At 37.9% G+C, this 10,887-nt stretch overlaps 1 protein-coding gene across 1 annotated transcript; it reads left to right on the top strand.

Moving 5' to 3' along the window:
* Window positions 1-1,053: 1,053 nt before the first annotated feature.
* LOC140930751 (uncharacterized) lies at window positions 1,054-10,761 on the top strand. Its single transcript, XM_073380459.1, has 10 exons — window positions 1,054-1,237; window positions 2,393-2,538; window positions 2,854-2,898; window positions 3,838-3,954; window positions 4,542-4,610; window positions 4,997-5,058; window positions 6,367-6,469; window positions 8,163-8,294; window positions 9,076-9,248; window positions 9,844-10,761. Exons 1-10 carry the CDS (start codon window positions 1,123-1,125, stop codon window positions 9,950-9,952), a joined length of 1,071 nt encoding a protein of 356 aa, XP_073236560.1. The 5' UTR covers window positions 1,054-1,122; the 3' UTR covers window positions 9,953-10,761.
* The last annotated feature ends 126 nt before the right edge of the window (window positions 10,762-10,887 follow it).

Genomic DNA, 10,887 nt, shown 5'->3' with positions numbered 1-10,887 from the left:
TACGTTAATAACACAAAAACACTGTTATAAATGTAATGACTAGTCACACCGATTTTTAGGCATAGTAAGAAAGGCGTAGGTGGGTTGCCCCTTGAATATCCTCGTCCTCATTGCTTTCTACGCATTCAAAATAGTCGCGCAGTTTCTACGCCCGCCAGTTTAAAAGCAGCAAAGGTACTAGGGGCTAGCTGGAAGATGCTGTTTAAAAAATCATAAAAATTCGCTTCGTCCGATTGCAGCATTTACAAAGCCTGCTAGGATGCCTTAGCCTGAATTTCAACCCCTTTCTTCCCTCGCTAAGTTAATCTCTCCCCGAGTAAATTGCATTGACGAGCAGAGGAGGCTTCTGAAATTCATGTCAAGCTTACCATAGGACCTTTCTATTTTCCTAGGGAAAAGCTTGTTCCTTTACTATTCTATTCGTTTGTGGATAACTAGCAATGATTACAGTTCAGAATATTTCCAAAAATGAACAAACACGGCATAATGAATGTGACCAGCTTGATGAAGTGGAAATAAAAATTGACAGAGGAGCAAGTCTGCGTGGTGCGCTTAGAACGGGAAACTGGGGAGGGACTGGTAAAAAACCCCAGGGGGAAGTCCGTTTCTTTATATCTTTTACGTCGCCGATTGCTGACACCTGCTACATATGTATAGAGCCTAAAGTGGACTGACTGCATGCGAGATAGTTACAGCTTCGGACCTCTTTGGTAGGTCTCACTAAGTACACGCTCTGTGATTGGTCGACTTCAAGGCCGGGGGGGCTGTATGATTAAGTCATCTGGTTGCCTGCGTGCAGACGTCTCCTATTTCCTTTGTTGCGTTGTTGTTCCTGGTTGCTATTACCCGTAAGTCAACTACAAATCACCCGTTTCCTCGAATAAGCGCCCACGCTCTAGTAAACGCCCTCCTCCGAATAACCCCCTCCCCCCATACGACGAGTTATTTTTGTAACACTTCCCTGGACCTTACACCAAGCATAAGCTCTTTAGACACAAAGCCACTGACCACATACGGTGTGTTTAGGGCTCATCTTCATGACCTCCATGCATTGTTCTTTTTAAAATATATCGATCAGCTCTTTTTTTATTGTTTTTTTTCTAAAAGAGTGGAATCGTGAGAATGCGTGCTCTTCCAGCTACTTATGTAGAGGGTTTCCATGATTTAGAAGCCGTGAAAAAGATGAAGTACCAGCAACTGGGCCGAACAGGAATGGATGTTTCCAAGTTGAGTTTTGGTAAGGTGGTAAGTGAAAGCTTCAACCAGATGCAAAAATGTTGAGACACTCTGACAAAAACCGGCCTTTCTGACTTCAAATCGCAGCTATTCACACATCTGTGAGAGATAAAACTCACGCCCTCCCTCCCCTTCATCCAAAGCAGGAGCCCATCAATTGATGAACTCCTGTTCAAAGCTGTTCGCGATCTTCCAAGTTTTGAGCATCGTCTTGTGCGGCTAGCAACCTTGATACGGAGAGGAGAGGGGCTCACAAGTTTGTCAATGTAGCTTCTCACTTCGGCCCGTTAGGGTATTTTTTGGAATCTGTAGATGTAAGAGAAGCCTCCCTTCCCCTCCCCACACATCACATCACATCACATCACATCACACCACATCATCTGTTTTTGTTGCAACATCCCTTCAATGTCATGATGGAGATAAGCTTACAGTTACATGATGGAAAGGAAAAATGTGTGCAAGTTGAAGCACTGCATGACAAGCCTGTAGCTGTGTCTTCTCTGATGCAGAAATTCCCACTAGACTTTGGTATTATTGTGCATGCATGTTGTGCAAATATCGGGGGGGGGGGGGGGGTAGGGGGGAGTACTGCCATACATACAATCATGTTTTTCATTTGGGCTGTATAGGTATGACTGCTGTGAAGGGTATGGTTTGAAGCAGCTTACTCTGGGATAGGGTATATAAATCAGAGCGTTTCGGTCTAGAATAGGGTATCATTTTCGTGGAAACTGATTAGTTGGTTGAAGATTTTAGTCTTGCGAATTGCCGCTCAAGAATATAAAAATATCAAATTGGTTTTGTTTTGACTGGACTGTGCTAGTGACCCCAGTAGTTTCTGATAATAGCTACTCTAGGATAGTTTAGGCTAGTATAGGGTAGCAAAATTCACTTGAACTAGTTCTGTTAGGCTCAGGATTCCAGGGTCCCAGTGGCACATCCCCTCCCAAAAATTCCTTAAGTACCCCCCTCACCCCGGGTGCAAAATGAATTTGTAATATTCATTGACATGTGGACATTGACTTCTGCTTCCTTTTTTGCACTAGCTATAATTCGTGAATTACAGGTGCATGTATGTTCAATGTATTTAAATGAAATTTTCTGAGTGTAACCCACTCAATGAGATGCATAATAATTATTTTATTTATCATGTCAGGAGCGTCATCACTTGGAAGTGTTTTCCGAGAAACCAATGAGCTGGAATCTATTAAAGTTGTTCACCATGCAATAAAAAGTGGTATCAACTATATTGACGTAGCCCCTTGGTATGGGCATGGTAAAGCTGAAACTGTCTTGGGAAAGGTAAATATTTAAATAATATATTGTTATTATTTTCCACACATTTTGTATAAAATATGATGTGACTATTCCCACAATTTTTGAAAAAATGTTGAAAAAAATAAAGAGGACGCATTCCAAACAAGTTGCTCATTAAGTAATGTTATAAATCATTCTAATCATTCCAGCTAATAGTGACATGGTGTAAACTGGTCACAGTTTTTTCCACTTTGGGGTTACTCAGAAAATAAACATCATTCTGTTTCTTTGAATCATCAGTTCTTTAACCATAGAATCCCACTTATTAGAGTATTATGCATTTTTTGTTCCATATTGCAGGCCCTTAAAGATGTACCTCGCCAAGCATATTACATTGCCACAAAGGTAACATTTTCATTGAACAAAATATTCTTGCATCAGATCTAGAGCTAACCATCTATATCTACAAGTTGAAGAGTTGTAATCCAGGGTGTATGCAGGGATGTCGCTAAGAGTTGGCTGCCGGCTAATTTGTCTGGCTGAAAAAGAGCTTATTACCTCTTTATATTGGTCTGGAAAACAAAGACATGGTGCAATTTTGAAGGTGCAGTTGAGTTAAACTGTCTTGACTAAGAAAAGAAAACTTGCTTAATAGCTTTTCATTAGTTACACTGTACATCTCAGTGTATGGTTTATAAAATTTGAATTTTGAGTTTGATCATAACTTCTCAAACTCATCAATAGTTCATTGCATCCTTAATTTCTCTTGGTAAAATAACTTTGTTTGAGAAGTAATATCTGGTATTCAACCCAGTATTTCATCACCAGATGAAGCACCTCAAAGTTTGTCAAAAATACTCAGACCTGCTGTACATCTTATTTTCAACTCACTTCTCAGTGTTTCATCAGGTGTTGAAACACTACGTCTCATGCTTGATTATTTCATCTTTAATATTGCTAGATCCAAGCGCCCTTGAAATTACTGGTACTCATAACTGAAATATAAAGAAGCCCGCATGATTGTGTCCATTTTGATCTTGGAGTTTACATGAAACAAATGCATGTTTTTTTTAAAATTAATTTTCATTGACATTTCTAACCTGCTCAGCTTTCTCTTTGTTTTAACCTGTTTGTAACTCAAATTTTCTAAGTGCAACAGAGGGAAAATATCACTGAAGCAATGCTACTGTACCTTGCAGTTTTTTAAGAAATCCATTTTTGAACTTAAAACAACGAAATCTGACCATAAAAATTGCCAAAGTGCAAAATCACAGGATGATGAAAAAATGGGAAATAAGTTATCATCATCCATACATTTAAGGATGACTACATTTCATCTTGTAGGTTTGCCGATATGAACCTGAAGTTCAAAAGATGTTTGATTTTTCGGCTGAAAGAACTTTGCAAAGTGTGGATGAAAGCTTAAGTCGTCTTGGACTTGATTACATTGATGTCATTCAGGTAATTTAAAAAAGCCTTTTATGAAGGATGACGTAGCCAGCCAGCGTAATAGTGTCGGTTGATTGTGTTTTTCGTGGGTGTTACAAATTGCCTTGTTTTTTTTATCTTTCCCATATCCTGTGCGCATCCCGAAAAATTGTGCAATTTTTTTTGGCTGCAACTTTGAATCACATGCAAACTAAAAGAACAAGGAAGAGTAATAATTAAGAACTCACAAGAGGAACCACACACAAAACAATGACCACGGAAGAAAGGATCAGAACTTTGAAAACCAGGGGAATTACAACATGCTTTGAAAGTGATTTTAAAGTGGAGAACCACAACAACTATAAAACCTAGATACAAACTACTTGTGGGAGGACTAGGGTACCCAGAGAAAACAAAAGATCCAACTAAAGAGAAATAGAAGAATCTGAAAAAAACAAACAAACAAACAAACAAACTGTGGAGATAGTGATGTCAGCTGCCATTACACTGGACATGAGCTGTGAGGAACTTGCCCTATGATATCCTAAGCAAGGACAGTTGTCAGTAAATAACACGGTAGTATTAATATACAATAACCTCATTTAATCTTTGTCATTTAGGTTCATGACATGGAGTTTGCACCTTCCTTGGATATCGTCATCAATGAAACTTTACCTGCCCTGCAGAAGGTAAATGTAACCTTGGTTCTTGAAGTGGCAATAATTTTATGTAAATGCATTGTTATTACCCACCTCCATGCAAAAGGAATCTTATCATGTTGATGAAGAGACTTTGTTTAAAAATTATTAATTTTTGTATATGTTTTTGATTGTTGCCATTATTCGGGCAAACTTCTTTCTCGATCAAGCAGTTTTAATAATGAAAAATTAATCTTTTTTATCGCTGGCCATTGTAGGATAGTGGTTAAGGCTTATAGCATGTGCACTGTGGCAAACTAAATCACCGTCACATGAAAAAGAACCTAAGATAAATTATGGTTACCAGAAATACATAGTTTAGGTCAGTTTTAACTCACATTTTGGTGCTGATTGGAGTTTGATATTGATTTCTCTAGTTAAAGGATAGTGGCAAAGTAAAATTTATTGGAATCACAGGTTACCCTTTAGAAAACTTTCGGTAAGTACCTATCATTATTATTAAACGTAATCATTCACCTTTTTTTGGGGAAAACTTTGTGGTTTTTGCTAAGATGTATGCAGCATTGTACTCCTTGCATGGAAAGTTGGCTGGGTTTGAAGCTTTCCAATACCTTCTTGTAGTTCATAATTTGAATTTGTAGCATACATTGCCGTAATGCTGTCAAGTGCTGGACAGGTGCAGTTTTGATACTGAACTGATGTCTTGTTTCTTACCCTGGCCAGTTTCTGTCTTTATTCCAAAAACATTAGGTCCTGAGGAGATGTTGATTTTATCTATAATTAATGTATTTTTTCAACCTCGTTCAGGGAAGGGTAGGAGAGGATCCTGAGGCTGTATTTGTTTTCTTAATGCTTGTTTATAATGTAGTTGTTGAATAATTGCCTGACATGAAAACTTTGCTTTTTTGGCAGTCTTTCTAATACACCCAAAAGTTTACTAATCAGTCCCAAAGTCACATTATGTCAAACTTTGCCTGCTTAATAGTTGAGTTTTGAATTCATCAAAGCCAAGCGCCAAAGACTCATTTTGTACATTGTTAGCCTCGACCTGAATTAAAATATTCACAAATACCAGCGAGAAGGTGCCAGAATTTGAGTTTATAGGAATAGACACAATTGTACACAGGTCTTCTTCTGTGTGGAATTTGTGAATATATCTCCCTTAGGTTGAGGCTAAACCGTATAAATGAGTCTTCAGTCTTTCTATTTAGCGGCCGCGACGTCAAACGAATTTGAAACTGGGCTATTTACACTTGCTGCAAAAATTCTGCCTGCTTGATGGTACCTTAGTTATCCAGGGAAGACTGTGAAATAAACCATGTGCTCTGGGTGTTTGGGGACCCTGTGGCTGATAGCTACATGTACAGCAGTGTTGTTTGAAAGTCTTGTGGTCTATTTTACTTCATATACTATTGATACATCTTTCTTTTAAAGCCCCAAGAACGTTTAACTGGGGCAAGAGCTTAATAAAGAGTGACTGAAGGTCTTAGGGAATCAGTATTTTAAAAGTATTAGTTTCAAGGAAAGACAAACAAAGGTTAAAGAAACAGCTAGAGTAGTGTTTAGGTTATTTTTCATTTTATGTTGGATTAGGCAGTGATTTTCTGACATGGAGATTGCCTAAAACATTTTCCTGATCATTATTTTGCGACTTTTGTTTTTTTGTTATGGGAAAAGGTGGGAGAAAAGGAGGGGCTAAATAACTTTTAATAATACTTGTAGGTGATTAATTATAGGTAATCAAGGCATCAATGATGCGGATGTGTTTTTTTTTAAAATTTTACAGAATAGTTCTGGAGAAAAGTACAATTCATATTGACACCGTGTTAACGTATTGTCGCTGCACAATGCATGACACAGGATTGCTGGATTACATGCAGTTTTTTAAAGTAAGAATAAATAAATAATTAAATAACCATGTGTTTTAAAGCCTGGTTCCCATATGCTGCCGAGCTACCGGCGACATAGCTGCTGGTACTGCCTGGAATACTGTTCTGATATAAGAACAGAAGTGGCTGGCAACCAAGGCCAAGTGAGTCTCTACTGCCGGCATACCTGTGAGGTTGACTTGAGTTTGACTTTGCAGGCATGCTGGTGGTAAAGACCTGTGACGTCTCTTGTTGCCGACAGTGTTATGTCCTGGTATGTTCGTAGGCAGTACCATCAACTACATCACAGGTACTTTGGTGGCATATGAGAAGTTACCAGGCTTAAGAGTCACTTAACTAGGGGAAGTCTTGAAACTAATTATTATTGAATCAGTAGTGTTATTGACAAATGCACTTTGTGTATACTGTACAGTAGAAAATTGTGTTTATCCCCTGTACATGTAAGTTGCTTTTTGTTTGAGCAGTATTAAAAGCAATTGCAAATAGTGAAGTTTTGATGTAAGTTCTGTTTAACTTTACCAGAAATTCCTTCCATAATTCTTTTGCTGTTGTGCAAGTAACATTAAGATGGAAGGAAAAGCATTTTGTCTTCAGCAATTTTATTTTCTAGCCTGAGAACAGAGAAATCAGGTGATCAACATTTCGTGGCAGGGGTATTTTGCAGAACGCAGAATGCTAAAATGCAGAATGCCAAATGACTCTAAAGTTTAGTGATTAGGCCTTGAGTGAATCAGGTTCCATTTAGGGTCATTATACTGGGAAAACTGACCTGAAGCTTGATTCACTCAGTTTCCTACCCCTGATCACCAAACGTCAGAGTCATTCGGCATTCAGCATTCTGCAAAATACCCCTGCGAAACATTTCATGACCACTGGTTTCCCCATGAAATGATATCTGAGGAACGATTGCAGAAATTCCATATTAACGATTTGTCATGACCCAGATCCGGGTAGCGCGTCTTATTTGTCATGCTGCAAGGAAAATTTGTTTCAGGAAATCAAAAACACTACCCAGATCTGGGCAGTGACACATCATTAGTGCACTCATTCCTCAGACATCAATTTCCAGGGAAACCTGTAGTGTTTTCGCAAAATGTTCGCTGTTTAGTCAGGCTATTTGTTTTTAAGATGCAATTGATCCTTATTCTGTCTAATAATTCACTCATGGGGAAAGACATTACCTAGCCTGCGAGCAAGCTCTGGCGGTGGGGTGGGAAAAAGAAGGAGAGCTTGTAACCACGCCTCTAGAATTTGAATATCTGCATTGAAAAAGTTGATGCGAAATGCCGATTGGCGGAGATGACATAAATAATGATGTCATTACCATTGGCACGCATTCACACTTGTTTCTACTTTGCGCTGATGGCAGAAATCTGGCAGCTCAGTCGACGGGGAGGCCCAGGGAAATATTGAAGGTGGAATTCAAATTCCAGAGACAAAGTTGCAGGCTCTACTTCCTTCTCCCGCCCTGCCGCCAGAGTGCCCCAGAGAGCTTGCTCACAGGCTAAACATTTAGTATACCAAAATAATTTCATTTTACTTATGCAATACTGTTATTTTGTAACAACAGATGTTTTAGTAGGTTTTTTTTCAAGTTGCAAATGCATCTTTGGGTTGGTTAATACGTTGACATAATTATTGAAAAAATATGTTGGCAGTTTACAATGTTGAGTGCTATTCCTTTGTGGCTTAGGAGCATGGAGTAGGTGTTGTGAATGCCTCTCCAATATCCATGGGATTGCTTTCTAGTCGTGGTCCACCTGCTTGGCATCCAGCCAGTGAAACTATTCGCAGTAAATGCAAGGAAGCTGCAGAGTTTTGCCAGGTTTGTGATAAAACTAAGATAATAACAAAGATTTTTGAGATCCAGTTATCAATCTAAAATCAGGGTTAAAATAAAAACTTAAATTCCAGCTTGTTCTTTGGGCAAGTAGCTCTGACATTTCTCTTGACTGGTGCCACTTTGTCCTCATCTTCTAAAGTTAGCTATTTTATGACAGGATGTTTTTTCTGCATCCTCACCCGTTGGGTAATAATGCTTTAAAAGTTACTTGCCCAGCAAGAAAATCTACTTAGTTCATACTGGACAACCAGACGAACTTTTTTTTTATAGCTCTGCTATAATAATTATGTTTCTATCACACCTAATATATAACAAGACTCTTCATCTAATGACTTTAATTTATAAGTGACCCTCAAATAAATGTCAAATTGTCCTTTTGTTTCACAAGCAAATATAAAACAACCTGGAGGGAGAATCTTGAAGTGTATTGGATGTTTTTGCCAGGAAAAGGCTTCCAGAGAACTTCTTAAAGTTCACCTATTTTTTTGTTGTCTTTAATCCGTAAATATGTGTAAAACATGCAGTGCTATCTTAAATTTAAACTTGTCAAAAATCCTGCAAAATCTTTTTTCATCTTCAAAACAGAAATTTCCTTCCCAAAATGTCTGCCTCATCACGCGACCAAATTAACAAGAGTGATGTAGAATGATTTGTAAGAATGTAGAATAATTAACAAGATGGCAGCAAATACAAAGGATTGTTGTTGTTGACAACTCCTGGCCAGTCCTCTGTTTAATATAATAATGAATTTAATGTCTTTCAGGCTGAAGGTGTTGATATCTCCAAACTTGCCCTTTATTTTACCTTGGACGTAAACAATATTCCCACCACCCTTGTTAGTACTGCAAGCATTGGAAACCTTCAAAAGAACATTGATGCAGTTAGCCAGAAGTTAACAAATTCAGAGAGAACCCTTTTGGAGTACATTATGGACTTGTATGTGACTTTTGACAATCTTTATAATATTTAGGGATCAGTATTTACAGTGCGACTAGGTACTGTAACCGGGGCCACAAGTTGACCAATTGAATTACAGGAAAATAACAAACATTATACATTCGGAGAAAGTTAGTTGTCAATCATAATTCCCATGAAACGAAATAAACAACATGGATTGAAATCAACCAATCACAACCTACAGATGTGACCTTCTGAACCCACCGAGAAAGCCCATGTTTCCCGAGAGGTCCGTCAGAGTGAGTGACAGAAGTGAAAATTTAAATGTTAGGGTAATAAGATTTTGGGAAACACTTTTGTGGCACAATTTACGCCTCCCGTATAAACCCAACATTTTTCCCTATGAAGTAACTGTAAACATTGGGTTTAAGGGGATATGGGCAGGAAGTCTAGCAAAGACTTAAAAAATAGAATATTTACCAGGAGTACATCTATCCTCTAGCCATTCACAGTTCACCAATTGAAAGATTTGCGTATTTTTTTTACAAAGCGAAAAAAGTGCCATTCCGTCGGAGTGACTTTTCTAGCATTTTCCCACAACCTTTTGTTTAATTATAAACATTTTCCTCTGCAGTTTTTTCAGAACAAGTGGCAATCTTTCATGGGAAGGTGTTGAAGTTAGAAAATACTGGCAAAAGATGAAACAACTCCAACCTGATATGGTTCCAGAACAGCACCGATGAGTAGAATTTCTAGAACTTTGAATGTGGGAAAATGTTTTCCTGGCTTGTTAATCAGCCAGGTATTGTTAATAATAATAATATCGAAAATTATATTTCCAAGAGGTAATAAAGTGAGAGTTTGTCCAGGAATGAAAGCAAAAATGAGGGGAAAAAGGTATTGAGAGCAGTGTAGCTTTCATTTGAATGGTCACACCACAGACCTTTGTGCACATGTACAAACTCAAATGTAAGAATCACAGTCATGTACATGCATGTCTTTAAAGGCATTTACCAGTATGGAAGAAGACAATACTAAAAGATTTGAAGGGTTTTATTAAAAAATGCATCTGCTATTCAATGGTACCTAGATCAATAAATAACTTTCAAATTATATAAATATACCAAACATTGTTTACTGAGATATTGTATTCAATGAATTGTTTAGTTCAGCTGGTGCAGAAGTCCTCACCTGAGTAAGTACATGTAAGACAGGTCTAAAAAACACTGCATGTACAGCAAAATCACATCTGTTAGCAGAGTAACACATGTAGTTATGTAGAAAAGAACTACCTGTATTAAATGTGACTCTTTGTGTAGTCATGTGGGTTTAGGAGGCATGTATTGTCCAAAGTCCTTAGATTCAGTGAACAAAGGAGTGCATAAAGCCCAAAATTGACTTTTGATCTCATGTTAGATTCTCCCTGTGTTTCACATTATAACACAAAATAAACTGGGGGAAGAATTTAGACATTCATCAAAAGTTACCTCGAGCTAGGTTTTTTTCACACACCCCTTTACATGAGGCTTTCCTTGTCAATAATATCTAATAAAAACTGTGTAGCATTTTGCAAAGATCAGTAATTAAAAATGAAGTGAAAAATGTTGTTTAAGATGCTATTCATGTCACTTAAACTTAGCAATATTAAGATATTGCTGCCCTTTTAGGGTGAGCAAAC

This window comes from Porites lutea, chromosome 3 (genome assembly GCF_958299795.1).
Source record: "Porites lutea chromosome 3, jaPorLute2.1, whole genome shotgun sequence".
NCBI classification, from domain to species: Eukaryota; Metazoa; Cnidaria; class Anthozoa; order Scleractinia; family Poritidae; genus Porites; species Porites lutea.
The sequence above is the reverse complement of the archived record's forward strand: the minus strand, read 5'-3'. Positions and strand labels throughout refer to the sequence as shown.